At 48.7% G+C, this 20,406-nt stretch overlaps 1 protein-coding gene across 3 annotated transcripts in view; it reads left to right on the top strand.

The window, feature by feature from the left end:
• The window catches only part of LOC114061024 (plexin-A4), a 440,892-nt gene that overhangs the window by 398,888 nt on the left and 21,598 nt on the right, over positions 1-20,406 (top strand). For all 3 annotated transcript variants that reach the window (XM_027891006.1, XM_027891007.1, XM_027891008.1), the window contains 6 exons: positions 368-636; positions 3,038-3,104; positions 4,938-5,084; positions 11,315-11,474; positions 17,179-17,282; positions 19,497-19,596. In XM_027891006.1, coding sequence (XP_027746807.1) covers positions 368-636; positions 3,038-3,104; positions 4,938-5,084; positions 11,315-11,474; positions 17,179-17,282; positions 19,497-19,596 — 847 coding nt within the window. The remainder of the gene's footprint in view (positions 1-367; positions 637-3,037; positions 3,105-4,937; positions 5,085-11,314; positions 11,475-17,178; positions 17,283-19,496; positions 19,597-20,406) is intronic.

Raw genomic sequence — 20,406 nt, 5'->3', positions numbered from 1 at the left:
ACCCCAAACCTCTGTAAGATGGTTTCTTGAGGGGATGAGAAAGAAGTTTTGGATGAAACTAAAATAAGGCTTCAGTTTGACTAAAATAAAAATATAACGTGGTGTGGTACCACATGCAGGCACCAGCAATCCCTTTTGGAAGTGCTGTTCAGAGGGGGAAGCACAGGATTGGAAAAAAATCACCTGGCTGTGTGCAGGATTTCTCCCAGGCTTCCTAATCATTGGATGATGTATGGACTCTCTTCCACTCTTCCCTTAACTGGAGGAGCTGGAGGGATGAGGGCAGAGAGGCAACAAAGGGTGCGAGACCCATCTGGGGAGGTCTGAGAAAGGTATAGAGGCATAATCTCCCTTTCTTCTTGTGCAGGTCCCTGGCTACAGGCAGGAAAGGGTGGAGAAAGGCCTGAAGCTCTTTGCCCAGCTCATCAACAACAAGGTGTTCCTGCTGTCCTTCATCCGCACTCTGGAGTCCCAGCGCAGCTTCTCCATGAGGGACCGCGGCAACGTGGCCTCACTCATCATGACAGTGCTGCAGAGCAAGCTGGAATATGCCACTGACGTCCTCAAACAGCTCCTGGCCGACCTCATAGACAAAAACCTGGAGAGCAAGAACCACCCCAAGCTGCTGCTCCGGAGGTAAAGGATGGCTGGGGCTGGAGGGAGTTGGGTTGGGAAGCCTGTGCTCTGCTGTCCCACATAACCATGGTCATCTCTGGAGGAAAGACGTAGCTCTTGATTCCTCTCCTCCTTAAAAAAGGGGTCAGTGGTTAATAGTTATAGAACTGGGTTAAGGAATTAAAAGTTCCAGAACTAAACTATCTCCGGATTTTCATGGGCATCCCCCATAAAGCTTCATAAGGGCAGCAAAAGCCCCTGCTTCCTAATCCTTATTTTGGACTCTCTGTGTGCTTAAATGTTAAATTTAGGCTTATTTTCCCTTTTAACCTACAACCTCCAACTATGTTGTGCAGGACCTCTGAGTGTATCCCATAAAAGAGGCTGTGTTATATCCCTGAGGAGAAGTATGTCGACTTCTTCCATCTCCTGCCTGGGGTGTGGCATTCCCAGCTTTTTGTTTCTTGTTCCTTGATTACCTATGAACACATGGAGAGTCTTCAGCTGCGCTGTGGGATCTCCTGTCTCTTGTGGAAGGCAGCACAAGAGCTGGGCGGGACAACAGAGCTGGTTTTATCCAAGGCACAAGTTTGTATTGCTGCTTCTTGGTCTGGTCTGAGGCGTAAACTCCACATTTCCGTGGGAAACCTCGAGTCAGAAATCTACTGCTCTGTAATTTAAGTGCGTTCCCTGCCTAAGGAAGTGCTGCCTCCTCTCCCTTTAGGATCAGATTCGTCTCCTCTTCACGGTATGAACCAATCCTTCCAATCCTGAGTAAGATCAGGGGGAGCCTTCTGGAGAGGAATGGCCTTTGCCACTGCTCAGAGCCAACTCTGAGGAGCCCTCAGCTGATTATGATGGATGGCTTGGGCAGGGAAGAGATCTCTGGTGCCTCCTGGGAGGCTTTTCCTCTGGCACATGGCCCACTATGGACAGTCAGCAGAAAAGGGAGCAGAAGGCACTTCCTGGCATTCAGGGCAGCAATGCCAGGGGCACAGACTGGACTTTGCTTTGGTGTCAGTTGACTCCCTGATGTGATTCAAGCCCTCCAGCCTGGCTGGTGACCATCCTGCAGCTGTCCCCAGACTTCCTTTCCGTGCTTCTCCTCTGATGCTGGATGGCACTGCCTCTTTCCAGCTGTCTCCTCCCTTCATGTTCTCCTTTTTTTCCCTGGTTGTTCCTTACTGTCTTGTCCTGAGCATCCCATCTTTCCTCCTTCTCCTTCTTCCAGCTCTTTTCTAACTCTAGTCCTCTTTGTTGGACATGAACCGTGGCCTTGGGAAGGAGAGCCAAGGAACAGACAGGGCACATCCATCCACTTTTCCAAGGCCTAAAAACATGAGGAGAAACCAGAGATGTGCTTCGTGCTCTGAGATGGAGGTGCTGCCCTGAGCAGCAGCAGGACAGAACACATGCATAGCTCAGTGCCTCAGGTCAGGTGTTGGTGTGAGGAACTCAGACAATGATTTGGAGCAGCTGGATCCAACTTTATGCTTCCCTTCCCTCCCCGTGAGTCTGTGGATGGAAGGGAATCTTCCAACACCTTTCTGCAGTGGCAGTTTTGGAGATATTTGACAGAAAGGAGGAGGCGGCAGAAGTGATTTTCCCCCTCACCTTGTTCATCCCACATGGCATCTACAGCTCCAAAGGGGTTTTCAGAGCAGGGAACGACAAAAACAAGCATGAACCCACCCCTGTGTGGCTTTGGTGAGAGCCAGGACGAGGAGGATACACTTTAACTCAACCAGTCAGGGACTTGTGCTTACTCCTTGAGCAGCACCAGTGCGTGTGCTGGAGCCAGCACAGGTTTATCCTGTGCTCCTGGGGTCCACACCACACTTAAAGGTCTGAGTTGGTCTTTCTGCAGGCAAAAATTCATCCTGAAGCCTCAAGATGGATCTTTGCTCCATGGAGGACAGAGCGTTCAAGGGCGAAAGGACGAGCTCTGTGAATGCTCCACATTGACACACTGAGGAGTATAATCACTCCCAAATGCCAGGGAGATAGGCAGTGCCAGATAACTGCTCCCCAGTGATTTAGATCTGTCTCTCTTGAGTATTTATATAGCCTGCTTGACATATGGCCCAGCTCTGAGCTCCTCATATTTGATGGATTTATCCTCCCTGAGCTCTTCGCAGAAGATTCCCTCAAATGTTGTCAACTCTTTTTCGTTGTTGAAGAAAAACTGAAAAACAGACACACAGGGACTTCTGGTCACAGGAGAGTCAACAAGGCAGCCAGAATTTGCAGGTTCCCTAAATCCAAAACGTGCTTAAGGCTGAGATTGTCGTGCCAGACTCAGCACGGGGCTCAGAGATCTGGGCAGTAAGATGGACAAGGCCAATATTTTGATTAGTCCTTTGATATGACCAGCACAACTAAATCATTTCCAATTTGCCTTTTACTCCCTCCCTGATTTTAGGACAGAGTCTGTGGCTGAGAAAATGCTCACCAACTGGTTCACCTTCCTCCTCTACAAGTTCCTGAAGGTAAGAGGAGTCTGGAAAAACAGCTGCTTTAATACATTTCTTCCTGGTGAGGTTTAGTTGGGGCAAAAACTTCCCAGATATAAAGGAAAAAGCCTCTTTTTTTTTTTTTTTTTCCCTCTACAAGGAGGTCACTGCCTAATAGGAGACGGGCTGTTTTCTGATCCAGGGAGAACAAAGAGGGACACTTTGTTAGAGAAGCAGCCTGTTGATCTTTCTCTCGTCCAGAGGTGGGATCTGAGGGTCAGTGCTGAAATGTGGAGGTTTCCAGCCCCTGATTGAGACCTGTATGGAAAATGCTCTCCTTTTACTGGCAGCCTGAGGTCTCCATCATGTGGTGACCCATATTTTCAGTGCATGGTGGCTGGAGATCTCCTTCCACCCCAGTTCAGAGGCAGTACTGAGACCCAGCCCCAAGCTGGAAGGACTCTCAGCAGCAAAAGAGGGAAAGAACCCTCTGAGCCCTCTTGTTCCTCCTGGCAAGTGGTGGGTAGCAAAAAAAAAAAAAGCCTTTCAGCCTTTAAGACCTGCTGGGTGATGGCAGGGACACCCTTGGGGACCCACATTGAACCCCAGGTGTGACAATTGCCAAGAGACCAAACCCAGAGCCAGCTTGTTCCTCTTCCCCACTGCCAGAGCAGTAGCTAAATATCCTCCCACCTGACAGCCTCGTTTGGACACAGTAACCACCCTCTGCCTGGCAATTCAAGGCTTCACAAATAAACCCCAATCCCCTGAGCCTCCCCCAGTCCAAGGATGAGCGCAGGGGAAAGTTTTGAAGGTCCCTGGAAGGTAATTTCAGTGACTTCAGTATCAGATCCCTGCTCTGAGCTGAAAGGAAAGGATATAAGGAGGTGACTCTCTAAAGAGCTGCTTTTATAATAGGCTTTTTTCACCCCACTCAGCTACTTGTCTTCTTGCCTTAGCCTGAACAGAGGCCTGATAAGGGCAAGAGACAGGCACACAGAAGCAATATGCTGCTGGCAGATAAGCTAATTAAGTGGGAGACAGGTGTAGGAACTGAAAAAAGGGGCCACTTTGCTTCTGATTATTAACTTGTTTTCCCCGGGATTTACACCAGGGGAAAATGACCTCGCTCCCTGAGGTGGGACACGAGAGGAGAGGGTGAGGAGGGGAGGAAGGATGGAGGGGGAAAGAGGCAAGAGAGGAAAGGGAATGTGCTGAGGGAGGGCAGCGAGGCTGGGAAAAGTGGGAAGAGGAGTGCAGTGGGTGTGAACGATGAGGGGAAATTAGGGAGAGGTGTGTTTTGCTGGCCCTGCCTGTGGGCTGCTCGTGTCTGTGCCGTGTGGGCTTCACACATCTGACATCACCAGTGCACCCACGCAGGTCCAGGGGCACATCTTCCCCTGGTTCGTGGAGCTGCTCCTGCCTGAGCATCCCTACTCACCTCCAGCGTGAGATTGCTCAGGGAGGCTGTGGACACTGCCCCAACAGCCAGGATGAGGCACCATCAGTCCATCTCCCTTTCAGACCTGCCTGCAGGTCCTCTGGAACCCAACCCCACCAGTGCAGAGCTGTGGTCTGGTGGCACTGACTGGAACAGCACCTGGAAGGCTCTGCTGGTCCCAGCGTTACCAGGGAGCGCTGACACCTTTGTCCCATGACAGCACACCGTGGGGTTGGTTTTCCAGGGCTGGTTTCACTCTGTGGAAGTGGAGGGTGACCTCCTTTCCTGGTCTGTATGGAATACACTGATGTATTGGCCTGGAGAGACTGGGGATGACAAGCCACGGCAGCCACTGAGGTGCCACATAGGTTTTGGTTCTCACCTCTCCTCCTCTCGTTTCACCTCCTGGTTGTCTCTCACCCCTGCAGGAGTGTGCTGGAGAACCTCTCTTCTCCCTTTTCTGTGCCATCAAGCAGCAGATGGAGAAGGGTCCCATCGATTCCATCACGGGGGAGGCCCGGTATTCCCTGAGTGAGGACAAGCTCATCCGACAGCAGATCGACTACAAGACACTGGTGAGTGCTTTGAGTCCTGTGTGGGCTTGTCCAGAACCTTCTAGAAAAAAAGGGAATTTAGAGAACAGAAGCCCATGATGGGCATGTTGACCCTCTGGGACAATTATCCCTGTATCCCAGCAGGTAACCCTGTTGAAGATTGATTATTAAAATTAAAGGTCTGTTTCTCCCATGAGGATTTCAGCATCCAGGGATATGTCAGAGGTACACAGGGGAGGGACTTCAGGTCTGCTCTAGAACTTGTGCAGCCATTCCTCTTGAGAAAGCACAAGTCCAAGAAAAATGCAGTTGTTTTGAAGATTTCAGGGGGAAGAAAACTAATCCCCAGCACTGAGTCATTCGCTTCAAAATGGAATTGCCTGCATGGTGCAAGATATACATTGCAGATGTGCAGCTTTAGCTTCTGCTCTGAGATTACACCCTTTCCCACTTGATTAAAGAGCATCAATTAAAGAGCATTAGATATCTCTTCTTAGTGTGTTTTTTTTTGGGCCTTCATTCTTTTCTGGATGCACTAAATCCACTGAGCTTCTAAGTCTCTGTAGGATAAAGATCACTTTCTAAGTCTTTCATGATCCTTGTAATTTTTCCCTCTCCTGTGCCTTTGTTCTCAGAAAAGCCCAACCCCAAACTTTAGGACGGTCAGAAGATGCTCTAAATGGATCAGATTGTTTTAACTGCAGTTTCAAATGGGGGGCATTCATTTCACTTCACTCTAGATAGCTCTGAAAACTGTGTCTAATCACAGAATCACAGATTGGTTTGGGTTGGAAAGGACCTTAAAGACCATCTGGTTCCAGTCCCCAGTCGATGATGGCTCCTTGACCTGTTTTAAACCTCAGCTCAGGTGGGCTGATGTTGGAGTGTCTTCAGTCTAGAGCTGAGCTTTGATTGAATCCACGTCTGATGGGGGGTCGGATTTTATCCTTTGACACGATCACACTTTCATTTTGTGTGTTAAACCTGTGACTTTCCCATTAAATCATCAGCATGGCCCTTCTTTGCCATTGTTGTGCAGCCTTTTAGAGACTGATCCCACGTGGAGAGAGGGAGCAGGAGGAAGGAAAACACAAGACACGGAGCGATCGCTGTCACCAGAGGAAAATCCCCCCAGATCCTTTCAGGCTTGATAGAAAGCAGCCAGCAAAGGGTAGTAATTATACAGCAGCCTGAACAAAGCTCTCCTCCTTCCCTTTGTGCTGCTTGATGTTAATCAGCTCTCCCTCTTACATCTCAAGAGCAGACAAATATATCCCGATAGGAATCTCAGCAGATTTACAGAGATCAGCTCCGGTGAAGGAGATGAGGAAGAAGGAGAATGTGAATAGGATTGTTCTCCCTTTCTGTTTCTCCTGATTTCTGCTTTATTTTGGCCTTCCTCTACCTTCCTTCAGCAGTCTAACACATCTTATTAAAAACATACAGTAATGAAATAAAGCAAGATTTGATTTAGTGTTTGCAATGTGGGAATTCCCTCAATCCTTCCTGCTCTAAACCACCACTGTGAGTTTGCAGTGAATGAGGCTAAAATTCACGGGGATGTTCATGTATCATGAGCGCTTGGCTGAGTTAAATCCCAGTTCCAGCAGTGTGGCACGTGGAAACAGGCTCTTTATTGCCATCATTCCTGAAAAACAAGGCCAAGGCTTCTTTTGGAAGGCACAGACTCTAGGATGTTAGAGGTCTTTTCCAAACTAAATGATTCCATGATTTATTCTTTAGCCTTCATTAATCCTGACCTGGAAAAGAGAAGCTTTGGGGTGGTCTAACTGTGACTTTGTGGTACCTGAAAGGAGCCCACAAAATAGATAGAGAGAGACTATTGACAAGAGCATGGAGTGACAGGACAAGGGAGAATGGCTTCAAACTGAAGATATTACAAAGAAATTCTTCCCTGTGAGGGTGGTGAGGCACAGGAACAGGTTTTCCAGAGAAGCTCTGGCTGCCCCATCCATAGAAGTGTCCAAGATGAGGCTTGGAGCAACCTGGTCTAGTGGAAGGTATCCCTGCCCATGGCAGGGAGGTTGGAATGAGATGATCTTTAAGGTCCTTCCAACCTAAACTGTTCTATGATTTTATGATTCTATTCTATGACCTAATATTCTTAAAACATGATTTTGAATATGGTTTGAGTGAAGAGCAGATCCACAGGAATTGACTTATCCAAGGAGATAGAAAGAAGAAAAAAAAAAAAAAAAAGGAAGAGCACATTCAGGCACCTGGAACAAATTGATTTCACAGTTCACACCTCATGCCCTAAATATAGATTGTTTTGGTCTGGTTTCTCTCCAAAACCAGGTAGCTCCAGGTTGCTGTCTGCCAGGTCCTACAGGTGTCCAAGGAAGCAGCCCTTGGTGTCTTGAGGGTCTGTGCAGTCTGTAAGAATTCCTGCACTTACAAGGGAATTTTCAGCCAGGAGAAACTAAGCTACTTACAGCTGTGATTTGCTGGAATAAATGATTGCAGCTGAACAGTGGGCCTTCTCCGAGCTGTGAACCCCAGAGGAGCCCCCTCCTGTGTTAGTGCCCATCATCTCTGGTCTGCAGCGCTCTTAAAAACCCCAGCTACATCATCCCATCTATGAGACACAGGCAGGTCTCATCCCTGCTGGCTCCCATCTGCCTTTGCAAGAATCTGAGGGATTTTTAGCCGTCCACCAAAGGAGAATCCAGATGCAAACCCCTCACTCCTGCTGCCACTGCTCTGCCATCGCTGGGAGGTGAAAAACCCTCCATCTCCTGCAGCAGCTTCATTTCTGTTGATACAAATAACACAGGGGAGCAAAAAGGTGTGTTAGAAGCTGTCAAGAGTGTTGACTGATTAGTGTTTGGAGGTGATGATGGGGAGGGGATGCCCAGAACTTCTGGAGCAGTGACCTGCCCTGTGTGGTCCTTGCACACCTCAGTGGCTCCAGTGCTGGCAGCCTAATGGGATTATCTCTCCTGAGAACGTACTATAAAGATCCTTTCAGCTGCCTTTAGATAAGGCTTTCGAAGGAGTTTGGTGGCAGGAAGAAAGTCACCCTCAAGATAATGGAAGAGGTTGCCCAGAGAAGTTGTTGGTACCCCATCCCTGGAAGTGTTCAAGGTCAGGTTGGATGGGGCTCTGAGCAACCTGGGACAGTGGAAGGTGTCCCTGCCCATGGCAGGGGATTGGGACTAGATGGTCTTTAAGGTGCCTTCCAACCCAAACCACCCTATGATTCTATAATTCTGTGACATCAGAATGCTTGGCTTTTTTGGGGGTCCTTCTCCTTTTTCTTCACCAAGCCTCTCTGTTTGAAATCCCCCCCAACTTGAACCTTCCAGCCCAATCTAGAAGGGAGAGAAGGATTTCTGTCCCTGGGACAGAAGCTGTAGGGACATCTAGGTCCCAGGTCAGGCCACTCCAACACTGCAGAGAACTCAGAGCCATATGAGTAGTTACAAGCTGTGCCTGTATTATTTAAATGTCAGTAATCTGTAATGGCCATCAGGGCTTAGCTGAGCTAAGCTTTGCATGTATATAAGACACTTAGAGACAGTTCATGGCTGGAAGGGCTGGCAGATTAAAAAAAAAAAAAAAAAAAAACAAACCCAAGGGTGTTGAAAAAGGTCAATAAACACAAATCCAATGAGATGACACATCCCAAGGTCGTACAGAGGAAGGGCAGGGCTCAGAGATTACTGCTCAGTGTGGTCTCAGTCCCCTTCCTTTTCATATTGACCCCACAACTGGCACGTCCTCACGTGGCACAGACCCCCGTGCGTGACAGAACAGCAGTGCCAAGTGCTGGTGTCCTCTCAGTGCCAAAACATTCACATCCTTGAGTGACACTGAAGTCTCTTCTCCCTCTCCTCCAGGAGGTCGAAGGCGGGTGGTGGGTGATGGAGGAGCAACATTTGGGAGGTTAGCGCTGAAAAACTTCCCTCAGATTGATTAATCCTGTGGGAATACAACACAGGCCATCAGGGGGGGTCTCTTCCCCACCAGCTGACATCCAGGATTGTGTTGATGCAGCTGAGCAGCACTGCAGGAGCAACAGGATTAGCCCTTTGTCTTGGCTTGGTTTTCATCAGTACAGAGAAAAGTTTCTCCCTCCACAAGAGCAGGAAAAAACACCAATGGAGAGTTCCTGAGAGGCACCTGCAAAACACCTTGGTCCCCAGAATCATGTGTGACCCCCCCCTTGACACCCTCAAAAGAGCTGTCCTAGCCTGCCATCCCTTTTCCATCTCCCTGCGGGTGTGTAATGGGATAATTTAGGATGGAAAGCACCTTTGAGATGATGGAGCCCAACCACAACCCCAACACCAGTGCAGGCTCCCAGCAATCAGAGGTTTATTTGCTGGATACACCCAAGGGGTTTGCAGAGGAACAGGTTCCTGCAGGCAGGGATTGGGCATAACCCAGGAGGGCTGCACCAACTAGTAACCTCAACACTGGATACATTTCAACAGGGCTTTTTATGTCTAATTCTGTGATCCTTTGAGATGAAAGATGCCACAGAACTGTAAATCTGGGCTGTTATTATTATCTGAATTGATGCTTCTTCAATACTTCTGGAAGTGACATATAAATAATAGCATTATGATCTAATCAATATCTCATATTTACATCTCCCCTTTCATCCAGCAAGATCACAGAGCTCTTTGTAAGCAAAATCTTCACAAGGCCCTCTTAGTTGAGCATAACATCACCAAAGGGAGCCTGGGGGAGCCAGTGTGTAATTATACTGATATGATTTCACCCTGTTTTAAGCAACTTTGAGCTCCCACTGCATCTTAGTAGGTGAGGATAGAAGTGATGGAGGGTCCAGCTTGCCTTGTGTGCTGCAGAAGGGAATTTACAGCCAAGATAAAATTTGTTTAAGGCACCAAAACTAACATGTCTGCACTTGTAAAAGTGGCCCAGGAACACTTAATAACTATATGTAGCCTGGAGCACCAGGGAACACTCCTTTCAAGTGCAGAGGTGTGCTAAGTTTATAAAACTTTATGGACTTCACACTTCTGTGGCCAAAAGAGAGCAAGAATGGTCAGTGTAGACATGGCCAAGGGTGAGCAGCAGGTTGCTGTTAAACACTCTGTGTGTGTGTTTAAGGTTTTTTTTCCCCCCTCACCACCCCATGTGCTTTGAATTAACTCTTGGACGGAGCCTTTGGGGAAAATTAAATTTTCCTTCAGAGAAATGAGAGGCCTCTCTAGCTGGGTCAGTTTTCTTCTGCTGTATGTGAGAGCAGAGGTTGCTGATGTTGGCTTGTGTTTGGTTTTTAAGGAAGCCCTGCATTTCAAAATGAATCACACTCTTCTGAGAGGGGCCTGGTCGGTGCCATCCATGGCTGTGCAGATTGAAGGCTTAGAGGCTGAGGAGCTTTTTCACCCCAATTATCAAAGTCAGGTGGCAATGCAAGGAGACCAGTGCTGAATTAAGGCACCTTGCCAGCCATCCAGGGAGCATGGAATGGGTCAGAGGCCAAGGAAAGCTCTGGAGAGCCCTGTGGATATCAGTTTGGCTCCAGCCAGGGTCAGACCTGAGTACATTTTTAATGGATTCGACGAAAAGTTTGCACCAATGACCACTTGTAATCAAAGCAGCAGAAGCCATGAGCTGGTGTTTTTGGGGTTTAGGATATTAAGAAAGAAATTCTTCCCTGTGAGGGTGGTGAGGCACTGGAACAAGTTGCCCAGAGAAGCTGTGGCTGCCCCATCCCTGGAAGTGTTCAGGGCCAGACTGGAGCAGGGCTTGGAGCAACCTGGTCTTGTGGAATTTGGGGCAGGGGAGTTGGAATTAGGTGATGTTTAAGGCCCCTTCCAACCCAAAGCTCTCTGTGATTCTGTGATTAAGTGTAAAGAAGATGCCAAGGAAATGAATCTCAAAGGCAAGGGGCTGTTCCCACAGGTACAGCAGTTCCAGCTCTCAGGGATATGAGACACCAGTTCAGCGAAAACTTCACATCAGCCCTAAGTCAACTTAGGGGCTGTAACACCTGGGAGCCCACAGCACATACTTAGAGCCCAACACCAAGTTTCCTTTAATTCCCTGGGCACAGCCATGGATTCATGGAATCCTCCCAGGGGAAACCAGATCTCTGTGCCCTCCTGAAGGAGGGAATACTCTTCAAGCCCCGTTTTTCCCCCACTGTTGCACCCTAGATGGCTTGTGGGATGCAGACAGCGGCCAGAGGGGCAGCCAGAGGGTGCCTGTGCTGCTGTGACATGTGTGGGTGGGTCTCACTGCCTCTCTCCCAGGTCCTGAGCTGCGTGAACCCCGACAACGTGAACAGCCCCGAGATCCCGGTGAAGATCCTGAACTGTGACACCATCACGCAGGTCAAGGAGAAGATCCTGGATGCCATCTTCAAGAACGTGCCCTGCTCCCACCGCCCCAAAGCCGCTGACATGGATTTGGGTACGTGACTGACCCCAGGCCAAGGGGAAAATTGGGGAGGGGAGGCAGCCAAACCCCATCCAGACCCTTTCCTGGGGCGGGTGTCCCCTCTCCAGGCTGCAGCAGTGAGAGGGCAGAGGGGACGTTGTGCTGATCTTATGGAATCTCTGGCCTCGAGGACTTCCGAAAGACCAGCAGGCATTCCTGCTTCTCTGCCCACAGAATTCAGCCTGGACAAGGGTGTGGAAAAGGCATGAGTGGGACTGTTCTTGTTCTCTTGCCAAAGACCCTTGGAAAAAGAGTACCTGGAGCAGGGATGGTGAGAAGAGTGAGATGTCTGAGTTTGGGGTCCACAGGCAGATGTGAGGCCACACCTGGAGGGTATTATGAAAAAAAAATGTAGGAAAATCTACTCAGGGCATTGCTGGGGTGCCTGGTGTGGGGCTGGGGGCTGCATTGTGGGGGTATCTGGCAGAGCTTTCCCTCAGTGACCTTCACTGAAAGAGACTGGGGTGGAAAATGATGGAGTCTGTAAAACCCAGAAAAGTTGTAGAGGAACCAAAAGGAGAAGGAATGGACCAAGGCCAAGAAACAATTCACAGCAATAAATGGAGACAGGAATGAGAGGTCAGGGATTAAAGTTAAGTGTCTCAGTGTGTGTATATGCAGGGGAGGGAGGGATTCTTGACAGAAATTGCTCATGAAAGGCAGTTAGAATAATGAAACAAGCTGCCAAAAACAGCAGCAGTAAAGAACAGATCAAATACATCATCAGGAAAGGACCCACGATGATTCTGGAGCTGCTGGGAGTCAGCAGGGGAGTGGTGAGTGCTGGGGTGAGCAGGGGGGCAGGGAGGGCATGGTGCCAGGGGCACAGCAGAGCAGAGGAGTGGGGTTTGCAGCTGGATCTCTCGACCTGTGTGGTGCTGGATGGCGCCCACAGAGCCCACTGCCTTCGGATCTCAGACTGGGTGTGAGTGGGAAGCAGTTTGTTCCGCTGTGGGGATGAGTGATGCATCCATAATGGGATGCAGGAATTCTACCTGCGTCCCTGCTGCAAATGCCTTGACTCCACAGGTTTCATTGGAGCTGTGACAACCACCAGATACAGGAGATGATATTTGTGTGTCTGTGCAGGGTCCCTGACAATTTTATAGCCGGAATTGCTGCTGGTTTAAGACATATTGATCTGTTCAAGGCCAGGCTGGACAGGGCTTGGAGCAACTGGTCTAGTGGAAGGTGTCCCTGCCCATGGCAAGAGGCTGGAGTGAGGTGATCTTGAATGTCCCTTCCGACCCAAACCATTCTGTGATTCTGTGATCTGAGTGGTTCTGAGGACCAGAAAGTTCCAGAAGGAAGATATGAGCGTGTGCACCCCTCAGAGGACAGGCTTGCCCATAGTGACAAGAGATGGGCTAATCAGCAGTAGAGGAAAAGAAAAACAAAATAAAACACACAAAAAACCCCCCTTATCTAATAGGAGAGCCTTGCCAGCAGCAGTGTAGTTGCTCCTTGAATGCAGCAGCTCCCAAGGTGGGAGAAGCAGGGCTGACACGGGTAGGACGCTCCCATCCAGCCACAGCTCCATCCCAGCTTTTTCACAGCAAAAGATGCCTGTTGGCATCCTTCAGTGAGGCTGAAGGCAGCAAGGGGAGAGCAGAGAGCGCTGCTGGCCGTTGGGAATCACCACAGAGCTCTCCAGACCAACCTGCCCAGGGGCTGAATCCTCAGGATTGCCGAGGGGCTGGACCAGCCCGTGCTCACAGGAGGTCGGAGCAGATGACTGTGATCCGGCCTTGAAATCGATGGCTTTTCAACAGCAACTTCAGTTTTCTGTTACCATTACAATTTCCAGGGCTTTCTGTCCCTGCTAAGGCCGGATTGCCCAGGTGGAAGAAAGCAAACAAGCTAATGAGTTGTTGTGAGTCGTTAAGTGCGGGGGAGCTGCAGGCACGGGGACTCGGTGTGTGTGTGTGTGTCGCAAATGTCATAACGTTTGGCAGTTACCCAGCAACTCCTGGAGGGGGTTGTCAGCTGAAAGCATTAATTTCGGACACCCTGAGGTTCCATTTTTAGTCCGAGCCCCCCAAATTGCAGCCCTCAGAGTAAAGACACCTCTTTCTGCGGTGGCGATTTTCGTTATTATCGTTTTCGAAGCCCTCGCCGTAAATGAAAATACCCCCTTCTTTGGGAAAACGTTTGGGTTGTGAGAATCACAGACCAGGAATTCGGCTTCATGCTGAGGCATTTGCTCTTCCCTGTGTTTTGGGGCTGCTGGGGTGGTGGGAGCTGCCAGGTTGGCTGCCTTGCGCTCGGTGATGCTGTTTCAGGCTCGCTGGGGGCCGTATCAGACAAGTTCTTGCTGCCTCACCGGCCCTGCAGGATGAAGATGTGGAGTTCATTTAAACTGGAAATGTTTAAACTGGGTCTAACTCTGGTATATGTTGAGTAAGGCTGACAGCTTGCACATATCCCCTGAAGATAAGTTGAGAGAGTTGGGGCAGCTCAACCTGGAGAAAACTTCAAGGAGAGCTTGGAGCCCCTTCCAGTGCCTGAAGGGGCTCCAAGAGAGCTGGAGAGGGACTTTGGACAAGGGCTTGGAGTGACAGGATAAGGGGAAATGGTTTTAAACCAAGAGGCAGGTTTACATAAGATGTTAGGAGGAAATTCTTCAATCAGAGGGTGGTGAGGCCCTGGCACAGGTTGCCCAGAGAAGCTGTGGCTGCCCTGGATCCCTGGACCAAGACCAGGTTGGATGAGGCTCTGAGCAGCCTGGGATAGTGGAAGGTGTCCCTGCTTATGGTGGGGGCACTGGATGATCTTGAAGGTCCCTTCCAACCCAAACCATTCTGTGATTCTGTGCCTCATTCCATGCAGGATGCAATTATTCCCAGGCATCTTTCACCCCTGTGTTGTGAAATGAACTCTTATTCCCAACAGTGGTGGTCCTTTCTCTATCCCAAAAGCACAGCTGAGCGTCTCCTCTCTTTCTAGAGCTCATCACACAGACATTTACCCCGTTCTGTTTCCCACCCACCTGCTGTACTGGTGCCTGCACACACAGAGAGGGGGTTTATCCTCCTGTTTCCTGCGCCAAAATGCCTCTCACCTGGAAAATAGGACTAAAAGGAGCCCCCCCCAGCTCTTCAGACCAAATATTCAGGAGATGAGTGATCGTGAAACAGGCATCAAGCCTGGGTCAGCCTCATGCATTTGATCCACACCCCATTGCTGTGCAAGGGATGGTGGAACTGAGGATGAGGAGCTCAAATGAAGGCGCTTGGAGCGAGCTGGCGGCTCTTCCATCCACCTGGGAATTTCAGTTGCTTCTGAAAAATGTTCCCTCTGCTGCACCTTTCTGCCTTGTTCAGTGGGCATTTTCAGGGTGACCCAGGTCAGAGAGAAGGGGTGGGGGGAGGTGGAATATTTTCTATAGGATTTGAGGTGCAGGATGACATCTCCCCATCTCCCATTTCCCTGTAGAAGCTGTTCCCTAGCCAGGCATTGCTGCAGCTCCAAGAAGCACCTCTTTGTCAAAGGCCTCTGGAATTTCCTTCTTTTTTTTCCCAGTCAAGTTGAACAGAAAGGTTCTTACTTAAAAAAAAAAAAAAAAAAAAAAAAAAAAAAAAAAAAAAAAAAAGAGGAAAAAGAAGAAGTAATTCCTGCGTGCAATAAAAAGATACACTATCTACTGAATGAAATATAAAGGCTTCACAGCAGCTGTCTCCTGAGTTTGCATTTACTGCTGCTCCTGATTGGAAGGCTTGATAAAGATAATGGGATTTTTACCTCCCTCCCCCCCCTCCCTCCCTCTCTCTGGAAGGTGGAAGTGTAACAAATTGGATTGGAGTGTGTCTCTCCTTTGTGCTGGCTCTGCTCAGATCTGATGAGAGAGGGGACAGGGGCTGCCAGCGAGGACAGAGCTCCCAGAGCTCACTTAGGGCTGTGGAGATGGATGGCAGGGTCACCTTTTCCCTTCCCATTCCCTCTGCATTTCCTTGCAGATCCCTGTGTGACCACCTGAGCTGACCCTCACAGAGAAGAGGAGCATGAAGTGGGACTGGGAAGAGCTGGGGGTCCTTTCCCTGGCATTGCTCAGATGCCTGATGAAGGGATTTGTATTTGCCCACGGCAAAATTGAAGGCAATGCTTTGAACATGCCCTGCAGGGTGTTTTCCGCCTCCACTTGTGCTGTCAGATTGTTCCTTCCTCTTCCTCACATGATCCCTCTCTGAAGGAAGGCCAAGGGAAAGGGCTTGGGAATCCCCTGGGTCTCTGCAGGAGCACAAGAAGCTTGAGGGGACATCTCAGGATGGACCATAGGGCCATGCAGATCCATGAAGGAGAGAGGCCAAAGAGATACCAAACCAAGGGAGCACGAGGAAGGCACAGGAAAGACACTCTGTGACAGCAATAATTGGCTTTGGTTGGGACCAGTTAACTTCCAGGAATCCTGCCCAGGTGGGAATGAGCAGAGAGCATCACCCTCAGGCATCAGAAGGATAATGTAGATGAGGGCCTGAGGAGCTGGAGCAGATGAAGGGCAGTTCAGGATCAGTGCTCAGCCAACACAACCTTTGCTTACTCTCTGAGTATCCCCAGCCAAAGTAACAGCCAGCAATAAACACAGTTGCTGACCTCTTCCTGCTAATTTAAATGAATAATAAAGGCAAGTGCAGCTTTCCCACTGCATTTTAATTATGTGATAAGAAAACTGCTGAAACCAAAAGAAATTTGCAATGGTCCCTGCATTTTTGTATTAGGAAAAACAAGCAAGGGTGGCAGGTGATGCCTCCACATCCAAGAGTTCATTTTAATTAACTCCTGCAAATGAATAGACTTTCTGCTTTGGCTCTGGTTGGGTCACTGTGACTGAAAACATGACAGCCAAAAAGAAAGAGAGCTTTGAATGGTCCAGGTTGTGATTAAGCCACAGCTTTCCCTAGTGTCACCAGGTGACAGAACATTTCTCTCCTTTTGGCCATGGTTTCTGTGGGGAAAGCTGGGACAGTCCTCCACGTGACCCCATGGTCTTGGAAGTCTTTCCCAACCTTGATCACTCTGTGATTCCGTGGACTTCGAGATCTGAGCAAAAAGTGGTACCCTGGGAAGTGTCAGGGTGGTGCAGGAGGAGGGGATTCATCATCTCATGGGAGAGGCTGGAGAACTTGATGTGGTCAGAAATAGAAGCCCTTCTGCCCATAGGCATGTCCTGAGCAGGGGTTGTTGACTGTTCTTGACTTTTCTCCCTGTTGTGTCCCTGCTATGCCTGAAGCCAAGGGCTTCCTGCTCTCCATCCCTGCTGGATTTGGGGTGCAGGAAGTGTTGTGGGAGCACTAGTGGAGATGAACTGAGCCCAGAATATCTTTGGTGCTAAACAAGACACTGCTGTGCCCAGGGGAGCCCCCTCTGTGACTGGGTCGTGGCAGGGACACACATCTCAGATATTTATAAAGGCTGTGTCCATGCTGATAAAGGAAAGAGAGCCAAGGATGGATTTCTGTCCCTGACAGAGGTGACATTTGCTCCTGTCCCATGGAACAAACATCAGCAAGGACAGGTCGGTCTTGTAAACAGCCATGTTGGGGCAAGAAGAGACAAAAGAAATATAAATACATTGAGAGTTAAGCACTGTGAGAAATCAGTGTAAAGGCAGGTTGTGGGCACAGTGATTGCCAGGGCTCTGTCCCTGTATCTGAGCTCAGTGTCCCTGTTCTCCTCACAGAGTGGAGACAAGCAAGTGGGGCAAGGATGATCCTGCAGGACGAAGACATCACAACCAAGATAGAGAACGACTGGAAAAGGCTCAACACCCTGGCACACTACCAGGTAACTGTGTGAGAGGGTGGGTGGGAATTAGGTCAGCTCATAAAATAGAAAAAAGAAGGATAAAATATTCTTTTGCTCAGGGAAGAGGTGGAATCAGCATCCCTGGGAGTGTTGAAAAAAAGATATGGGGCACTTGGGGACGTGGTTTAGTGGTGCCCTTGGCAGTGCTGGGTTAACAGTTGGACTTGATGGTCTTAAAGGTCTTTTTTAACCTTAATGATTCTGTGATTTTATGACTGTAAGATGCAGAGATAAAGAATGGCTGAGTGTCCAATAAACTGGACAGACCCTCCACGTTGAGTTTATCCACCCTGTTCCACTGTCCTTGTCGGAATTACCCAGCAGAGATGAAGCCAAGGGTAGGAACAAACCTTCTTCCTCTCTCAAAGGAGGGGTATCCCTGCGGAGGGAAGGGTGTGAGGAAGAAATGTGGTCATGAAGACAACACGAGTTAACATTTCACATGCAGACAAAAAAAAAAAACCCCAAGGCCTTCCATCCTCCTTTTTCCAATGCATCAACGGCCTTCCAATCCCAGCAGAGTTCAGAAGGATGGGAGAGAGAAAAATGGAAAGAGGGAGTCTTAGTGTCTGGAAGAAGGAGGTGGGAAAGAGCATCACTGGAGAACATGGTGCAATGAGGTTGTCTCTGACCCAGGAACACTTGTTTTGAACCCCTCTCCTGGTCCCTGTGACCTGCTTTGGGACAGGCCTTCCCTCCGTCTCTGCATGACCTTGAAATCCACAGTAGAGAGCTAAAGAAAGTCTGAAAATATCTTACACCAGTGGTAATTTAATACAAAAATGAAGTTTTGGTCAAAAGCTTCTCCCTTGGAAAAAAACCAAACAACAAGAAAAGCACCTCATTAAGTTTAATCCAATGCTGACAATTTTGTCCTTTCCTCAATCACACTTCAGCAATCTGTGTTTCATAACAAGATTATTTTCTCTTTTCATTTAAGAGCTGACCTGAGGAGGCAGCAAGCAGTAATTTGAAAAGGAAACAAAACTTTTTCCCTTCAGATTGTCTGAAACATTGCTGACTGAGGTTTTTTTTATTTTTTTTTTATTTTTTTCCCCAGAGAGAACAGGGACATTTTCCATTTTATTTCAACAACAAACCGGGCATAATTTTCTTTCCTTTCTGTGCTTTCTGTGCTTTTTCCACTTTTTTTTTTTTTCTCTTTCTTTCTTTTTTTTGCTACAGGCAATGAGCTCCCAGCTATAGGATGAGCTGGGGCAGAACAGGCCCTCAGCTGCCAGGGTACGTGGTTTCCTGGCTGTCCTGAGGGCTCACATGGATCGTGCTGGGACAGGCACTGATATCCCTCTTTTGCCTCAGTTTCCCCATCTTCAGTGTGGGGCTAAAACTACAAAGAGCCAATAATTGCCTTCAGTGATAGCTGAGGGGCTATTTAATTAGCCTCTGCAGTGCTTTGAAGATGAAAAACTCCATGCAAGTGCTAATTATTACTATTACACAGACAAGAGTTAGACGTTGTTAGCGGGGGCTTTTTTTTTTTTCCACCCATCTCCTTTTTGTGATGTCTTATTTATCACAGATGGTCCTGATATGGCTCTTTTTAGCATTGCTGATATGGGACCCGCATGTCTTGCTGTAGGAACGGGGGGTGGAAGGAACAGAACGTTTCCCATCAGGTTTATCCTCCTTGTGGGACGGCCAGAGCTCGTTCGAAATCGCTCAGATGGTTTTATTCTTCTCGCGCTCCTTTTCCTCATGGGAGCTTCGCTAAAAAGAACCTGTTGTCAGGTTTACTGATGAGGTTAATGCAAAAACCACCCCTGGAAATGTTGGGAAGGGCCTCTGGATGTGGCCCTTGGGGACGTGGTTTAGTGGTGAACGTGGCACTGCTGGGTTCATGGTTGGACTCAGTGATCTCAAAACTCTTTTGCGACCTAAATGATTCTATGACTCACATTGCCATCACTGGGCTTTGAACCAGGGCCTGAATGGAGCAGAGTGTGTCATCAGCTGTCCCACTGCCCAAGTGCAGCGTTCTAATTGTGCAGCAGCAGATTTTGTCCCTTTTTTTATTAAAAAGACAGCTCATTGAGGAAACCACTGGAAGCTTTGAGCCAAAACTACTTGTCCTTCCTACCCTGACGCTGGTTTGCAGCTCAGTTTCTGCTGCCCTTGGCATGGTGCTCAGCCAGTTTTCAGAAGCTTATTGACCAAGCCTATTTTCCTCTACAGGTGCCAGATGGATCTGTGGTAGCTTTAGTCTCCAAGCAAGTCACTGCCTACAATGCAGTCAACAACTCCACAGTCTCCAGGACGTCAGCCAGCAAGTATGGTAAGGATTTGTGTGCTCCTATGGACTTGGGAGAGCTCTGGGGAAGAGCTCCCAAACACTGTGGTGCTCACAAGACACTGAGCACCAGCAGGGAGACTGATGGGCAGATGATTCCTTGAGGAGATTGCTGGAGGGATGGCAGGAGGAGAGGATTTAGCCACCTGAAACTTTGGCATCTCCTTCAAGTGGTTGGATTGCTCTTGGGAAGTTCTCCTCCCTCATTAATGAAAGGAGGAGCCTGTTTAATTAGCTGCCCACATCTTAAATCGCTGGATGTCACTCATAGAGTCTTTTATCAGTATATCCCAAGGCAGTGGATTGTTGTTCCCTCTTTACCTGTGAGACAACCAAGGATGAGACAGCTGTGAAAGAGAGACCAGGTAGAAATTCCTCTGTAGAGCCAAACTGGGACCTGCTGAGTCTCCCTCACACACCTTTCTCCCCTGAGATAGAGGTGCAGCCCAGGATGTCTCACTGAGGTGATGCTGGACAGCAAATCTAAACCTCTCTGATGTGCAACCAGAGCACTGCAAGACCCCCCTCCAACCTGGATGCTGCTGTTATATCGCTTTACTATTATTTATAATTTATGAAAGCATCTCCAGTCTTTTTTTTACTCCCTTTATCTTGGAAAGCACAGTTACTCAATGTCCAGAGGAACCCCCTTCCACTTTCTCCAAGGACATAAACGATCCACCAGGCCTTATTAATATTCATCCTCTTTGCCATGTTGTTGCAATTACTGAAAGACACGGTGACCTTTGAAAAGGAAGACTTGAGGGGGGTTAATTTCTGTTGGATTTCTTTAAT

Source organism: Empidonax traillii, unplaced genomic scaffold, assembly GCF_003031625.1.
Source record: "Empidonax traillii isolate 1590-97213 ecotype Southwest subspecies unplaced genomic scaffold, ASM303162v1 scaffold306:size632451, whole genome shotgun sequence".
In the NCBI taxonomy this organism is placed as follows: Eukaryota; Metazoa; Chordata; class Aves; order Passeriformes; family Tyrannidae; genus Empidonax; species Empidonax traillii.
The sequence above is the reverse complement of the archived record's forward strand: the minus strand, read 5'-3'. Positions and strand labels throughout refer to the sequence as shown.